General features: G+C 55.7%; 6 protein-coding genes across 6 annotated transcripts; 2 read left to right on the top strand and 4 right to left on the bottom strand.

Moving 5' to 3' along the window:
• Nucleotides 1–185: 185 nt before the first annotated feature.
• Nucleotides 186–629, bottom strand: W97_02848 (uncharacterized protein; the record flags this gene model as incomplete). Its single annotated transcript, XM_007780747.1, has 1 exon — nucleotides 186–629. The coding sequence occupies one exon, from the start codon at nucleotides 627–629 to the stop codon at nucleotides 186–188; it is 444 nt and encodes a 147-aa protein (XP_007778937.1).
• A 629-nt stretch (nucleotides 630–1,258) lies between these two features.
• On the bottom strand, nucleotides 1,259–3,034 carry W97_02847 (uncharacterized protein; the record flags this gene model as incomplete). The annotated part of the gene is made up of 4 exons (XM_007780746.1): nucleotides 1,259–2,170; nucleotides 2,243–2,578; nucleotides 2,629–2,917; nucleotides 2,997–3,034. 4 exons carry the CDS (start codon nucleotides 3,032–3,034, stop codon nucleotides 1,259–1,261), a joined length of 1,575 nt encoding a protein of 524 aa, XP_007778936.1.
• A 2,180-nt stretch (nucleotides 3,035–5,214) lies between these two features.
• On the bottom strand, nucleotides 5,215–6,728 carry W97_02846 (uncharacterized protein; the record flags this gene model as incomplete). The annotated part of the gene is made up of 3 exons (XM_007780745.1): nucleotides 5,215–5,354; nucleotides 5,429–6,494; nucleotides 6,609–6,728. The coding sequence occupies 3 exons, from the start codon at nucleotides 6,726–6,728 to the stop codon at nucleotides 5,215–5,217; spliced, it is 1,326 nt and encodes a 441-aa protein (XP_007778935.1).
• A 1,101-nt stretch (nucleotides 6,729–7,829) lies between these two features.
• W97_02845 (mitochondria fission 1 protein) lies at nucleotides 7,830–8,572 on the bottom strand (the record flags this gene model as incomplete). Its single annotated transcript, XM_007780744.1, has 4 exons — nucleotides 7,830–8,165; nucleotides 8,249–8,342; nucleotides 8,439–8,457; nucleotides 8,554–8,572. 4 exons carry the CDS (start codon nucleotides 8,570–8,572, stop codon nucleotides 7,830–7,832), a joined length of 468 nt encoding a protein of 155 aa, XP_007778934.1.
• Nucleotides 8,573–8,884: 312 nt separating this feature from the next.
• W97_02844 (uncharacterized protein) lies at nucleotides 8,885–9,605 on the top strand (the record flags this gene model as incomplete). The annotated part of the gene is made up of 3 exons (XM_007780743.1): nucleotides 8,885–8,911; nucleotides 8,962–9,362; nucleotides 9,431–9,605. 3 exons carry the CDS (start codon nucleotides 8,885–8,887, stop codon nucleotides 9,603–9,605), a joined length of 603 nt encoding a protein of 200 aa, XP_007778933.1.
• A 1,411-nt stretch (nucleotides 9,606–11,016) lies between these two features.
• On the top strand, nucleotides 11,017–14,769 carry W97_02843 (uncharacterized protein; the record flags this gene model as incomplete). Its single annotated transcript, XM_007780742.1, has 7 exons — nucleotides 11,017–11,592; nucleotides 11,640–12,489; nucleotides 12,539–13,546; nucleotides 13,593–13,932; nucleotides 13,985–14,180; nucleotides 14,237–14,463; nucleotides 14,550–14,769. The coding sequence occupies 7 exons, from the start codon at nucleotides 11,017–11,019 to the stop codon at nucleotides 14,767–14,769; spliced, it is 3,417 nt and encodes a 1,138-aa protein (XP_007778932.1).
• Nucleotides 14,770–16,409: the final 1,640 nt, after the last annotated feature.

The following is a 16,409-nucleotide window of genomic DNA, read 5'->3' as shown; positions in this document are numbered from 1 at the left end:
AAGCGTTCATTATGTCCAGCCTAGCGAAGTCCCAGAAAACACTACTGTGAATTGCTACTGAGCGGAGCAGCATTCCAAAATACAGACTCCGAACGAACCATTACGAACAAGCCTGACCAAACACCCCAAAAAAGCCGTTGATAACATGAAACGCCCATTCTCGGGCTAGCAACATCCTGTTGCGATCACTTCCAACCCCAGTACCCTCTACCGCAATAGCCCATCCAGGACGCCATCCCTATGAACCACGCATTAGTTCCCCAGTACCCAACGAACCTGCCCAGGCCCTGTGTCCCGCGTCGCATAAGCCCCAGCTCCACATGTACGACACGTACTGCGAAGAAGCTAGCAAGAGCCCAGTGCAGATACCGCCGCGGCATCCCATTCAATTCCGCAATGACGGCAAGGATCATGGCGAGCGGCATGTTCTCGAGGAAGTTGGCATGGGCGCGGATCGCGGTGTGCAGGGGGTCGGAGACGAGGTTGTCGGAGTTGGAGTCGGGCAGGCGATCGCCCATGATCACTTGGTGCTGCTTTCGTTGCCACCCTACTCGCCCGGAGAGGAACAGGTGGTAGGCTGTTATTGGGACAGACCAGATTCCTGAGATGGGCAGACGTGGTTCCGACATCTTTGTCGAGTACGAGTAAACTCCGTATGGCGGAGCTTTGGGGGATGGCCAGCAACTCGATAGGAGGCCGTGGATTTAGCGGCGGCCGTGTGGAAAAGACCGAGGGTTCTATATCGGTTGGTGCAACGGTTGGCTGTGATGGCGGAAGTCGATGGACAAGTCGTGCTGCTGAGAGATCGCATTTACCCGCCCTAGGGTTATACGAGCTGAACCAAGCCGTATGCTCACGAGATCTCCTTTCCGCGTCTTTCCTTTCCTTCACTCTCACTAGCATCTTCATGTTGCAGTCGCAACTGTCAAGTTGAGTCACGAGAACGTGGGCGCGCTATCACTGAGTGTGAAGTTATGAAAGTTTTACGAGCATCAACAACGTGTTAACTCACTCTGCAATTCCCATCAATCCAAACATATGGACCCGGTCTACAAATCTAAGCCTTTAGAGCGGCGGCCCCTGTGTGGATCATGAAAGGGATCAGGATAACAGCTCCATTTCTCGCGCACCTGATTGCATCATGGAATCGCTACTTCTCAAACATGATATCCTTCAGCATATTCCTGATTTGGAAACATCTGCCTTCTATACAACGGACTCAGACAGCCCCAGATCTCCCCACAAGCCGCTCGCCCCCTTACACCTGCGCAGCCGTCCTAACCCTCCGCCGCTGCCCCGCATACCCCTCCACGCTCTCGTCCTCCTCCGGCCCATTCCCCCTCCAATTCGCCTCCAACCACCCCCGAATCCTCTCCCCCGCCACCCCCAGCTCCTTCATATCCCCCAGCACTTCCCACGCCCTCATATCCCCCTTCTCCGCGCACTTCTTCACAACCGCATTGAACGTCCCCTGCCGCGGCACCCATCCCTGCGCGCGCATCTCGTCATAATACCGCATCGCGTCCTCGTAATCTTCCTCGTTCAGACACGTCAGCAGCAGCCGATCGTAGGTAAGCGCGTCCGGCTTCACGCCCAGCGCGTTCATCTCGGCCGCTAGAAACATAGCGAGGTCCTTTCTGCCTGCGGCGTTGCACCCCTTGAGCAGCGTGTTGAAGGTCCCTGTGTCCGGCCCCTGGACGCAGAGAGCGTGGAGGGACTTATACGCCTCCATCGCCTCGCTCAGCTGGGAGTGGTGGATCGCCGCTTCGAGGACTACGTTCAGCGCCGCGGTCGGCACGACCCGCTCGCTCTCGCGCAAACCGCGCAGGATCTCAAACGCCTCCCCCGCTCCTCCGGGCAGTTCACGCAGATACCGAAAAATCGGCCGCGTGGAACCTTCGTCCGGGACGACGTTTGCGGCGGCCATGATGCTGAGCACACTAAGCGCGGTCCTGAGATCCGAGGCGGCGATGTAGGTCTCGATTAGCACCTCGTAGTGGCTGTGGTCGAAGACGGTGCCGCGGTTCCCCAAGACGCGGAAGACGTCCGTCGCGAGCTGTGCGTCGCCGGCGCGGGAGGCGGTAATCAGGACGTTCATGCAGATGCCGGTTGGGGGGTTCAGGTAGGAGGGCTCGACGCGGCGACGCCAAGTGTAGAGGGTTGCTTGGTACTGGGTTGTTCCGTTAGTGCAGTTCTAGTTTAGGGGAGAGGGATGCAGGGGTGGGGGGAGAGTTATGCTTACATGGAAAACGCTGCTCGCTTTGTCGAGGAGGTGGTACCACAGGCTGGCTGAGATGGTGGTGCCAGATGCATTCCGCTGCTGCATTATGCGCAGCGCTTCATCGATTTCTTCGGCTTCGGCGAGGAGGTAAAGTGTCATGTCTAGGAGCCAGTCTTGGGCGGGCCGGCCTTCGCGAAGCATTAGGTCGAGCCTGTCTAACGCCATCTCGTATTGGCGCTCTCGGAGCAAGCCCGCTATCACGTCGTGGTGGCCGCCGGAAGAGAGCGTGAACCAGCGCTGCCGCATGAAATCGAGGATCTCGCTGCGGAGAATGTAGTCTGGGTGGACCGCAAGCGCCTACAGGGGTCAGCCCACGCTTCTATACCCCAGAGCAGTATCGTGCCTACCTTCAGTGCGTCATGGCATACCCCCGCATCAGGCTCCAAGCCCTCAGCTCTCAGCTCGCTAAGCAGCGCACCCACATCGGCCGCCGAGCCCTCAACCGGGTCCACATTCGCCAGTATCAGCGCAGAGAAGAGCCGGGTATTCGGCCGCTCGTTGCGCTCCACAACCAGAAATTCCGCCAGCTTCCTCGTGTCCACAGTATGACCCTGGGAGGCATTGTATCGCAATCTCTCATATATCTCCTCGTTACTTCGGTCTTCTAGCGGGAAGTCCGCCCACCGTCTGGAGGGGCTGCGAAAGAGGCGGGGACCGTAAGGGGAAGGGTTGAGACTGTGCGGCTGCGAGGGAGGAGAGGTGGCTGCGGCTGTACTATACTGGCGAGAGCGAGGTAAGGCTCGGGCTCCGCATGCTGCTTGGGAGTGGATCGTCCGGGCGCAGGCTCGTGGTGTGTTTGGCTTTGGGCGAGGTAGTCTACTAATGAAAGCGACTGATGGCGCGGAGAAGGACGGGCAAAGGCATTGCCAAAGGCCATCGAAGACAATGGTTGACGTGCGCATCAGAGAAGTGAGGGTTGAGCTGCGGAGCTGTCGAGGTTGCAAGTCGGCGAACACGCGGTGCGGGAAGGTCCGCGGCGTGCAGCTTGGTGACAGGGATGCCCTCCCTGCTGGCTTGGTAGCAGTTCCCGCACGCAATTAGGTCTACCTAGGTACCTTATGTACCTGCGCTCGACCTCACGTTTGTGAACGTTGACTACCGCAAGATATGAGTAAAGACAAGAACGACCTGAGGCAGCGGAACAGGAGTAGCGTTACGGCTGGGCTGATTATTGCATGTCTCCCGCAACAGCGTACACGTGTAACACACAGGCTGCTTTTTCGTGTTAATCTGCGATGGATGCCCTGTCAGCATTAACATCGGCAAGCCTTGATCGGAAACAGTGTAGTATGCCGTGTATAAGGCGTCGATTAGGCGTCTGATAGATCATTCGGGGGCCGAACAGGCCTTCGACGGTTACTCTGCCAAGATTCTCTTACACAGCTGGTCTTTAGAGCTGACCGTTCCAAGACCTAACTTTATTAGACTACAGCTTACCCGCTTGACTGCCCATACCATCAAAGCAGAACCTGGTCATCGTGATGTCTGTTATTACGGTGCCCTCGAAGCGGAAGTGACTGGACTTTGGGTTATTTCCGTCCGGATAACGCATCACGTAGCAACTCGAAAGGAGATTTCGTCACAGCCTCAGGCCTCCAACCGCCTGGCCCGTTACTGGATAAGGGGTGGGCGACCGCAGCTGAAGCTCACGGTCAGCTTCAGAAGAACTGACTGACCGCTTTCACCGACGATGTAAACCTACGACGCCGGTAGGCAAACACATTAATGGCATAGTTCCGCCTGCACAGAGATCCAAGACACCTTACGGGGAAGACAACCGGGAGCAAATATCCGTCGAGCGAAGTACTCAGTCCACCATGTGGATCTCGAGGCTCTTACACGGAGGAACATACTCGGTGAGTATCTGCCTGCTGCCGCATTCAGGCGGCCATATGGAGCTTGAGACTCCTCGTGGTGAAGAGAGACCGCCCTCTTGAAACGATGTACTGGCATAGCAGAAGGCTAAACGCAATGTAACCAACCGTTCCATCGGCCAAGGCATTATCACTGTTGAACAACCCTTAGGGGACTCTGAGAAGCAATCATGAGGCAAGACCTCTGACGATGATGAGATGGAGAAGGGGAGAAGTATAAAGATGCAGCAAATCCCTCAGATTCTAACAACATAGACTCTTCTCTCGACTCAATACCGCTCTAAACGCAGCTCATCGGAAAGATCCATCTACTCTTCTTGCAAAAATCTATATCAACTGCCCCACTCGTGTGCAAGATGAAGTCTACAACTCTGGTTCTAAGCCTACTTGGCCTTTTCACAGCCTCCCCTTTGACAATGTTAGCGACCCCAAAGTTTCAGCCTAAGTATTGTCTATCACTGTTCAGCTACCACTTTTCGAGCTGGTGCTAGAGGCGCCGCGAGAGGACCCGGGAAAGCGTGGTCATATGTCCCTCCTGTGATTTTGCCAAGAGAACCCGGCCATGGCCGAGGTGAAGGGACCTAGCAAAGTGGGCTTCCGAACTGCGAGCTTTCGTGTTTGGATCTTATCCGCAACGTGTAGACAATGAATTGACAGATATCGCGTATGATAATGATGATCGATGGATAGTTTCGACCTACACAGCCGCCTGCCAACGGATATATCGAGATATCCCCTATGAGCTCCCCGAGCCAGCCGCTTTCCTCGTTCACTCATCAACTATGATTGTAACTCCACAACGCCGAACCATGCACCGACTACGGCTCCGCAGAACTACAGACAATAGCCATACCCCATCACTTAAAGACTACGTCGTGCTGGCCATGCAAAGCCTGCCAAACCCGCACCCGTCGCCGTCTCCGCTCGACAGCCCCCGGCTCACTCCTCGCGGCCGCTTCACTCCGCCTCCGCTCTCGATGGCGATGGTACCGCTCCCCCAGCCGCTCCTATCGGCCAGAAGGAGATCCACCACCACTACCACTCCCAAAGATATTCCGCCTAAGCCGCTCGCCTAGCCCCAGCGTCGCTGCACTGTTCCCACTGCTCCCGCTCCGACTGCTCGACGCTCTCCTTGGCCGTGACGGCGGTGTTGATGGCGTAGACGCGTACGGTCTTGGGTCCCTGCGGAAGCGATCTGACTCAGGGATCACGACTGGGTCGATTGCCGTCCCCGCCCCCGCCGCCGTTGCCGCCAGCGGATCCGGAGGCGTACCAAACGCGCCAGGCATCTGCTGCATCCGATCATAGTTCTCCCCCGCACGGGGCCGCTGCTGGTTGGGCTGCGGCGTCCGCGCCCCTGGTGGTTGCGCCTGCGCCTCCTTCCCCGTAACGATGCTCTTCCGGCAGTGCGGACACGTGTCGTGCTCGCTGAGCCACATGGTGACGCACTGCTCATGGAACCAGTGGCGGCAGGGTAGCTGGGTGACCAGCTCGCCGATGTTGACTTCGTCCATGCAAATGCTGCAGTCGGCGCGTCCCTCGGCGCCCATGTCTTCGGGCGTCACTTTTCGTTTCGGGAGGGACTTGATGGCGGATTCGGGGGCGGGGCCCGGCGCGTTGCCGGTTTGGTTCTGCTCCATTAGCTGCGAGATTACGCGGTCGAGCGCTTCTTGGGTATAGACTGCGTCGCCGTGCTGGGCGAGCCCGGGGTTGAGGAGCTGGGCGAAGAGGGCTGCAAGCGGGTTCACGGGTTGTTGAGAGCGTTGATCAGGATTGTGTGGGTCTTGTGCGGGCTGGCCAGGGGGTGGGCCGGCAAGGCCTTGGAAGAGGTTCCCCAAGACGCGATGAAGGTCGTCGACGGGCTCGAGGTGCGGTTGCGGGTGGTTGGCATCGCGGGGGTGAAGCCGTGCGCCGGGAGAGTATGTCCAGCGGCGGCTGTTAGGCGAGTCGGGTCGGTCGCCGCGGCCTTGCTGTGATCGGTCTCGGTTGTCGTCTTCGCCAGGCCTAGGACTCCGTGTCCGTACGTTTATGTTGGCGTTTCCGCCTACTATGCCCTGCAACATTGTGGCGAAATTCTGCGAGAGCGGGTCCCCGAAACCAGGGGCTTGTCGACTCCCGAACAGCTCCTGGGGTGTGCCGGTGCGGATGAATGTACCAGTGATAGACACGGTGTTGGGACCCGTTTGTCTGAGCTGAAAGCCGCTTAGGTCACTTTCATCTGGATCAGGAGCGTCTGGCCACGGGTTGTGATCGTGGAACGGGTGTGGATGTGGCGGATGCGGAAGAAGGTCGTCTAAGCTAGGACCGTTGTCTTCGCGAGGGTCATGATCTGGCTCAATCTGTGCGCATGGGTCAGTTGTAGACTCTTCATAGATGCCAACACCTTCAAAGGTTCTAAAGTGCAGAAGGAGCCAGCCGCCGGCATCTCTTCTGGTGAGAAACGGTGTACATACAATCTCCGTAAACTCTCCCTGACACTCTGGACATGGCACAAGGCCGTGCTCGTCTCTGTACCATTCGTTCTCGCACTGATGGCAGTAGACCAACTCCCTGTTTTCTCCTGGGCGACTCATGATTATGTGGTCGGGCTATACCAGCCGGTACAGAATGGACAGAATAAAGACCCTCGAACAGTTTCTATTCTCGCAGTAGGGCTGAAGTCAGAGGCGGCGGCGGAGCAGTCTACAAGGCTGACAAACTGACTAGTGTCGAAGGATTACTGTGTTGACAGCTGTCTTGGGCGCAGCAGCCAGGGTGACGCCTGTCATGCGGCGTAGCGTAAGCGGGTGACTGGAGAACCGGGTGGCGGCTGAGCGAGCGGTAGACTGCAGGATGAGAAAATGAGAAGCTGAGGTACTGAGATAGGATGTAGGAGATAGGAGACTGCACAAGCGGAGGACGAGGTTCTGTAAGGGGAAAGCAGGATGCTGTGTGTTTGATGGCGACAGGTGCTGGTCCCTTGTCGCGGCTGAGTCCGCTTCGGGCTGTAACGTCGCCACGCGCCGACACGCTGGCGGGTAGTGGGGGTTTCCGCTGCCAAGAGCGGAATCTGCAGATCTTCCGCGCTCACAGCAATGCCTCAGCGACGAATGGTGACACCAGATACCGCAGGTGCTTTCCGGCTGATTTCAACTCCAAGAGTGCTTCAAAGCGCGCCTATAAATTAGCGCTCTCTTCCGCAAGACGTCTGACTCAGCTGCCAAACAGTCATGGGCAAACCCAAGGTGTCATTTCTTCCCGATTCCATGACTTTCGCTGCAGCCTCCCAGTCCATAAACGAGGTGGCTCGAGTCCGGCACGGCAGTGCGGGTGATTTCCCAACAGCCGTCCGCTCTGCTGCCGTAAAACTCAATTAGCTGGCGATGTTCCAGCCAGGATGGAAGGAAGCAGGACCGCTGCAACAGCTATCTAAACCAAATGCTGCTCGCATACCTTAAAGCAGGTATTTCTGCAAGCGGAGCTGTATCGAGTCGTTCCCATGTTTTGTATATGCGCAGCGGCACTCCTTCTTAGACCTGGCTTCCAGCCATGAAAAAGCAGACGTGGAAAGGGTGATGACGACGATAACGAGGTTGATATAATATACCACATGAACCTACAAAAATCCTTAAACGCCACCCATATACACCATGCCCAAACGCATCAAATCTCCGCTACCTTTTACCCACATCCCCTCACCGCCTCGTCTGCCTCGCCCCCCTCATCAAAAGCCCCCCCACAACCCCCGCCGCAACAGCAAGGCCCCCCACAATCGCCACACCCACCAGCCCCTCCCGCTGGACCTTATCATCAATCAACCCCTTCAAACTCTCCGCCTGCAAATTCGCCGGCTCGTGTTCCAGCAGCAACTCATTATACCGCCTCGCCTCGGCGTAGTTCCCCAGTTTATAATTCCCCAGCGCGAGATAGTAGAGGCACTCGCGGCGGCGTTCGGGGGACTGGCGGAAGATGTCGGAGAGGAGGCGCACGCCTTCTTGTTGCTCAGGGCGCTGGTCCGATTTGATGAGGCCCTGGGTGGGGGTGTTAGTGAGGGGGGAACTGAAGAGGGCGTAGGGGAGGGAGGCGGAGCGGACGGATGGGGGAGGGGAAGTACCCATGCGTAGTTGAACTTTGTTTGGACGCCTACGAAGTCACCTTCTTTCTCGTATTGCGCGCGCAGGACTTGGAGCTCGGCGGGCTTGAGCGGACTGGGAGGAATCAGCGGCTGTACGGCAGGACAATCGGGGAGCACTCGTGCGAGGTCTAGGCGTGTGTGAAAGCTTCATGCGCGCGGGAGGCATTACCTTTCCGCATCTGCGGCGTCTGTAAGGTAGGGAATCAGTCAGCGACTCGACCTGAAGAATGAGCGGCATGTGGAGCGAGGGCAAGCTGCAGAGGTGAGCGGTGAGTGCGACTCACATGGTAGTGACGGTGACATGTCTGTTGGATTCTGAGGTACAAAAGGATATCGCAGCGTGTCTGATGAGGCAAAGTGAAGCCTAAGAGCTCGTGTCTCTCGGAAGGGTCCGCTGACGTCTGCCCCGCCAAGCTCGCGTGGCCTGTTGCTAGGACCGGGGTGCGGAAGTCCCACGCGCCGCAGAATCATAACATCGCAGCCAGCACCTATATCTCGATCGCAAACCAGCTGCAGTTGTCGCAAGCTACCAGACTCCACATCACTGTGATCGAGACGCTTCAGAGTTCTCGGAAATAAACAGTTCTTTCAGTACCGATTGTTTAAGCATCCAAGATGCTCCTCGACGAAGATCCCGCAGCCGTATGTCAGTCAACAACCGCCGCGCAGTACACTCGCTCACACCTCCACAGCTCATCGCATCCTGCGCCGCAAACTTCAACATAGCTCCCGACCGCGCTTCCTTGACACGCATCTCCTCCTCCCTAAGCTCGCTACAACAGTTCCGACAACATAACCTCTCCCAGCTTTCGTCCACGCTCGCCCAGTTCTCGCGGCAGCTGTCGAACCTACAATCGCAGCACTCGCTCATCGTCTCGTCGCACAACGCTGCCGATCATGCGAGCGAAATCTTGAGGCTGGACACCGAGAAGTTCAGGATTGCAAAGCAGGCCAGTGAGGCCGAGATCGAGGTTGAAAGACTCGAAGCGGAACTTGATGGTTTGAGGGGCCAGCTTGGGGATATGGAAGCCCAGGGAGTTGAGAACGCTGCAGAGGCGCAGCGAAGCGCGGGTTTGGCAGAAGACGAGGTTTTGTGAGTTTGACTTTCGAACTCCGGACCTAGCTTGTACGGCGAACAGCTAACGTTGGAATCAACTTTAGGCTGAAGCTCAAGGTTTACCGCTCACTGGGCATTGACGTTGAACAGGACCAGGGCACGGGCAGATACAGCAAGGCCGTGATCCGGAATACGCAGAAAGGCGACGTGCACGTGGTCAATATTGATCCAAAGTTCTCGCAGTTCTTTTACGCCAACTGGTTCTGGCAGACAATGTAGAAGGTAGCATGCGAATCCATGCTTGATGACGGAGGAACTGGGGCGTCTGGTGTGCTTATGGGAGTTCGTGGCGTGGGAACCTTGATACCAGTCTTAGGCACGCAAGCGTTTGGTCTTCCCTGTTCTTGGAGTATGGGGCACGACAATGTCTTCGGCAAAGATGGCTAAGACAGTGGCGAGCGTCTGATAGTCGTGGACTTTAAGGCAGGTCAGTGCCACATATAGAACTCGCTTCAATAATGTTCATCCGCGTAACTGCAAGCCTTGTAAGATGCAAGCTGTTGCCAAGAACTACAGGCTTCTTCGAAGCTCTCCTACTGTTAGGACCATCTATTACTGGCAAGGCTACCTAAGCCTATGCCAAGCGCCGCGATGCTCAACTGCTGCGCTGATAACGGCGAGTCATATAGCCATCCGGGCTCGCTAAGGTTTATAAGGCCGTCGGCGGCTGGTGTCGCCATCCTGTTCCAACGACGAAGCAGGGTATGAATATGGATTCCCCGCGGGTGGAGCCGTTTCACCAACGGGGAATACGTCTTAGGTGCGCCTCTGATGCAAAGCAGGTTCGTGTAGCCGAGCCTGATCAGCCATTTTGCCGTGGTTGTGCCTGGGCAGCTCTTGGTGTCGTCGATGTCGTTGCGGGACGACTTTCCGTCTTCAAGCACACCTGCAGACAGGGACACCGCTGATTCGCCGACCAGGTTGCTGCACGCTCGCTGCAGGATTTGGCTGCATGTCGTGCGCGGCCACCTTGCGCGGCTCCGCTGTTTCAGGAATTGTCTTGCAGCAAACCTGGTGGCTGGGTTGGACGCTCCGGCGGTGTTGAAACCTTTGTGGTTGCCCATACGGCCACGAGCAGTGCGGCCAAGGCTCTGCAAGGACGTTGCCGAGAAGGGCAAGCCGTGATAGACCTTGTGTTTCTTTGAGAAAGGCGGGCGCAGCGAGCGTTGGGCGAGCGTTGGGCAAGCGTTGATCAAGGCCGATATCCATGGGCTTGTGCATGCTGGCTAGTTGCAGGTGTCAGCGCTGCAGCAAGGTTCGGCGCCGCAAGCGAGCCTTCCTGCCGCTTAGTGTCAGTGGGCCGTCTTCCACTCTCGCCGTGCCGTCCAAGGACGCCGTTCTATTCAACTTCGCGACGGCCATAACAGCGCTCCGCTCCTCGCGCGCCTGCGGAGACACCGCTCTCCAGCTCTCCATGTCGCCCTAGTCCTCACGCCGCCCAATGCCCAAGCAATCCTCCTGAACTGTCGCTCCCAACCAACGGTCACTAGTCGCTCGTTACCCAACTCCCGTTTCCTGGCATCTGCGAAGCTTGAGGAGACCGCAAAGCAGTATCACTGCGCGAACACTGGCCTCAATTGGAGAGAACACCGCGTCAATCACGTTGCGCGCGGTCCGTTGCTCGGATTAAATGAGGAGACGGCCTTCAGGGTCGGCTACCGAGGAAGAAGAGGACCCCTCGAGCCCAGAGTCCTCTTCAACGTCCGAGCATGGCGATAAGGCTCAGACTGCCTTGAAGAGCACGGCGGAGGAGGAAAACGGCAGCAAGGAGAAGGAACACACGCGTACGAGGGCGAAGCGGAAGGGCGGCGCCTCAATCTCAGCCTCAAACACAGAAGGACCCCCGGTCTGGGACCACCCTCCCACACCTGGTACACCTAGCGAGAAGGAACTTCTGGCGATGGGCTTGCTGGACAAAGACACTGCCGAGGACGACATGGCTCGAGCACTGGCTCGTCGACGGGCGCGATGGCAGAATCCTTGGTCATGCTCGGCGCTCACGCTCGTTGCGACGCTCGCGGCGGCAGTATTGCTCTTTTGCATTGTCCGATCGTTTTTAACCAAACAACTTGACCCCAAAGGCTGCGAGATGTCTTATACCAGGCCTGGCTATGTTGATTTCCCCGACTTCGACACAGAGCACACCCGATTCGCTAGCAAATACTCCCTTCATCTATACACAGAGCAATATATAGATGATGGAAAGGTGAGATTTGACGAAACCGCGATGATGGGAGTAGCTGACTGTAGTAGGTCAAAGGTGTCCCAGTACTTTTCATCCCAGGGAATGCCGGTAGCTACAAACAAGCACGATCGTTAGCCGGAGAGTCCGCTTTCTATTTCCACGATATCCTGCGACATGATGAAGCGGTAATGAGGAGTGGGAAGCGGCCATTGGACTTCTTCTCCGTAGACTTCAACGAGGACATCACAGCATTCCATGGCCAGACTCTGCTCGACCAGGCGGAGTATCTGAACGACGCAGTGGCGTATATTCTGTCATTGTACCATAATTCACGCCACTCCTCGCGTGACCCGGACCTCCCAGATCCAAGCTCAGTCATAATCGTCGGACACTCGATGGGCGGTATCGTGGCCCGTACAATGCTTACCATACCAAACTACCAGCCAAATTCGATCAACACCATTATTACTCTCTCTGCGCCGCATGCAAGAGCTCCTGTCTCTTTCGATGCAGATATTGTGAAGACGTACCAGCACATCAACGACTACTGGAGAAAAGCTTACGCACAGAAATGGGCCAATGATAACCCATTGTGGCACGTGACACTCATTTCTATTGCTGGCGGAGGCCTTGATACAGTGGTTCCATCTGATTATGCTAGCGTGGCCTCGCTTGTGCCAGAGACTCATGGCTTCACTGTCTTCACATCTACCATGCCTAGAGTATGGACAGGCATGGATCATCTGGCAATCACCTGGTGCGATCAGCTTCGAAAGAGGGTCATTCGTGCCATTTACGATGTTGTGGACGTTTCTCGCCCGGTACAGACGCGACCACGTGCCGAACGGATGCGCGCATTCAAGAAGTGGTTCCTTACTGGATTGGAGGATGCTGCCGAGAAAACGCTTCCACAGAAGGGTGAGTGATCCGGCCTTATATCCCCGAACTCGTCACTGAGCGATTGTAGAACCTAAAACACTTCTGACTTTGGAGGACAACTCCAACGCTATCATCTCGCAAGGTGAACGCTTGACTATACGTGCCCTAGGCGAGGGTAGAAAACGAAGAGCGCATCTCCTGCCAATTCCGCCGCAAGGGCCGCCAGAGGGAAGAAAATTCACCCTTCTTACGAACGAAGTGCTAGATCAACCTGGAGATACGGGCAGCCTTGAAGTACTGTTTTGCAGCGTTTTCCCTCTACAGGTCGGCCAGAGTGCCACGTTGTTCTCCATGAACATGGACCTCTCCGGCGACAGCACTGGTTCGACACGCTTGGCGTGCAAGAATGCGGCTTCGGACGCTATCAGTCTTCCAGCATCAGCTCAAGAATCAAGGCAAGCGTTTGACAAGGTGCAGCCGTTTACTTACTTGCAATACAAACTCGAGGACCTCGCAGAGCACCAGTTCGTAGCCGTCATCGATAAAGCCGATCATCCTACTTCGGGCTGGGTCATCGCGGAGTTCAGCGTTGCATCTGAGTCTATTATTGGAACGAACGTCAGCCTACAACGTCTGCTTACCCGTGGTGTAAAGCTGAAACTGCCAGGAACACGTCCGATGGTCGTTGACATCAAGGTTCCAGCATTGCATTCCAGTTTACTAGCCTACAAGCTCGCCATCAAACAGAATGGCTGCGGAGAAGGCACAGAGCTCTTCACGCCACTAGTGCGGCAGTACATTACAGATGTCTACGAGTCCAAGTTCTTCGTGAATGCTAAGGACGCCAACATCAATCTGCATGGCGTCGCCCCCTACATGCCTCCACCACTCGGGTCCAACAAGGCTGGAGATGGCTTGTCGCTCCAATTGTGGTCTGATCCCACCTGCGACAGCAGTATGAAGGTATCACTGCACGTCGATACTCTTGGCAGTATAGGCAAGCTTTGGATGCGGTACAGGACGGTCTTCGCTGCTTTTCCTTTGCTAATCGTTGCACTCGCGCTAAGGAAACAGTTCAAGATCTACGATGAGACAGGTTAGTTAGGCTCTTAAAGCGACATACCTTCTGCTAACAAGTACAGGCATATTCATGAGCTTTTCAGAGAGCATCAACCAATGCCTCAGAACCTCACTTCCCGTGCTTTTCATAGCACTAACATTCTTGGGCACGTCCTTAGCCAACTCAAGCCAGGATCCGCTAAAAGCCGAGTCACACTGGCTTCACGGCTGGAGCAGGAACTTGACAGAGTCGGCCCTCGATCACTCGGCCAACGACCTTCTGCTCGGATCACAGGACACCTTCTTCTGGTTCCTGGTGCCTCTCTTTGGTCTCATCTGCATTGGGATCTGCGTCGCTGTGAACTACGTCGCCCTGGCCGTGACGTATGTCTTCACTATGGTATACTGCAGCATTCGCTCGGTGTCTCTACGCAGTGATGATGGAAGGTATACTTACATTCACGTCATGTCCAAGCGCTTCGGCCGCTGACGAATATCGTAGGAGAACACCAACTGCATTTGGCGTCACCTCAACTCGACAGCGAGTCATTACCACTAGCATTCTATTGCTACTGGTGTCGACTGCCATTCCATACCATTTTGCATACATCGTCCTCTGCGTGGTGCAGATTGCCACTTGCACACGTGCCTACCGACTGGCACGGGAGACAGTGAGCGCACATCTCCCTCGGCATCTACGACAACGGCTTGCTGACTCGTGCTCCAGCGCTCGGATGCCAACTACAACTTCTACAACTACGCACATTCCATCCTCGTGCTAATGCTCTGGATACTACCAATCAATCTCCCCGTCTTGGTCGTCTGGATCCGAAACCTCGCCGTACACTGGCTTACTCCCTTTTCCTCCCACCACAACATCCTCTCCATAATGCCCTTCATCCTCCTCATCGAGACCCTCAGCACCGGCCGCATGATATCCAGAGTGACATCTCGGTAAGCCTACCCCCACTTCTCCCCCCTCCTCCCACAGTATCCCAAATCTCTGTTCACCAAACCGCATCACTAACGACACTGAACAGCGCCCGCCTCCTCACAAACATCCTCCTCTTCAGCATAGCCATATACGCGGCCGTTTACGGCGTCAGCTACGCCTACGCCCTTCACCACCTCGCAAACATCCTCTGCGCGTGGCTTGTAGCTATACATCTCTCTGCCAGTCGCTTCTCGCTCTCTAGACTTAATCGCGTGATAGAAGGCCTGGAGACCCATGGGGCCCACCATATCAAGAAGAGGCCGTAGTAATTTTTAGATCTTTTTTTTGGCTTCTTTGGGGGTGGTTTTAAGCGCTGCATGGGTTGTGAGCGCTATGAGCGTGGATTTGCATAAGCTTTCTGGCTAGAGGGGTGGAGGGCGAGGCTTAATAAGGGGCCGGATGTGTTTGGATGTATCATAATGTCTATAATGCTGATACGCGGTGCGAGCGCGCTGCGAGTGGGGTGCAAGCATGGGCTGCGGCCTTGTACTTCTCGATCTAAGGGATTGTGACACCTGTCGGATACAACTGGGAGCCATCCACCTCTTGTGCTCATCATTTCCGCTCGAAGGTCGTGAAGCGGGGTGCTGTATGGCGTGAAGGAGAAGCTCGAATTGGAGCGTCGCTCGAACGTCTTGGGATTAAAAGGTTCTGATGAATGATATATACAGTAAACAATCGAAGGAGGTCTGGATACAGACTTCAGGTCAAGGCACATCCGCCCCTTCCCTGCTTCCTCAGTTTCGTCTGGGTTTCCTGCATCTCTGCTATGCCCTTACCCGCTGCCAATATTGGCCCAACTTCAGCGAAAGTATATCCTTCTTGACTGTATATATTGTTATCGTCGCCGGGAAGTTTGCAATCCAATAGGCGAGTCATTGAAGCCTTCGGCCCCCAGCGTCTTCCTGAAGTCGGCTTGATATGCCAAGGATGTGATGAGTATTGACTGAGTTGTAGCGACCAGTCTTGAGATCTAGCTTGCGGTCATATAGTCAGGGACGCTTCGGGAAAGCTTTATCATCGTATCAGCTTATCATTCTTGTGATCCGTGGAAGCGACTTACCCCCAATGCCCTTCGTATCCTTTCGCACACACATATCAGGTTTAAGGGTAAACTCGTAATACCACTTCAAGATGTGCATTCACCAGCTGGCTGTTGGGATCCGCGTAAACCATCTTTTCCTCCTCATACCCCGTGCTCCATGCTTCAACCTCTCCGAGCCAATGCAGTCTGTCTTTCCGCCCGGACTTGGGAGATGGGAGAACGTCATATGGAATCAGCATAGCCTTCCAAAACGTGCCACTGGCACATACCTCAAGATCCGTCAGATCGCGCCACTCGTATCTCTGAATACATCGATTCGGCTCAAGTGCAAAGAGGCTTGACTTATACGACATGTCCGTGGCTGTGCTTTTGCTGGATCGCTGGGTTCGGCTATGCAGGCGATTCATTCGTGCTGTTGCCTGTACGGTCCGATCCGATGGCGGTTTGTCGAGGCAAATTCGAGAACAAGGGCTCCGGTGTCTGCAGTACGTTTGGAAGCGTCTCGTGACTTGTGGGCTTCGGCGAAAATTACCCCACGATCGCCATCGCACGATCATGGGTTTGCTGGATACGCTGCTCAAGAAGCTTCGCCACCGCCTCGTGCCCTCTTATTACCGCCCAAAAGAGCGGCGTAAGACCATGTTCATCCTCCGAGGTGGCTTCGACGTCGTCCCGCTCGACTAATAGCTCTACTACCGCCTCGTGCCCTCCCATTGCTGCCCAAAAGAGCGGCGTACGACCGTCTTCATCCTTTAAGTCGGCTTCGACGTCGTCCCGCTCGACTAGTAGCTTTACTACTGCCTCGCGCCCTCCTATTACCGCCTATAAGAGCGGCGTAAACCCGGTTTTGTCCTCTAAGTT

The sequence above is a fragment of the Coniosporium apollinis genome, assembly GCF_000281105.1.
Source record: "Coniosporium apollinis CBS 100218 chromosome Unknown supercont1.11, whole genome shotgun sequence".
NCBI classification, from domain to species: domain Eukaryota; kingdom Fungi; phylum Ascomycota; class Dothideomycetes; genus Coniosporium; species Coniosporium apollinis.
The sequence above is the reverse complement of the archived record's forward strand: the minus strand, read 5'-3'. Positions and strand labels throughout refer to the sequence as shown.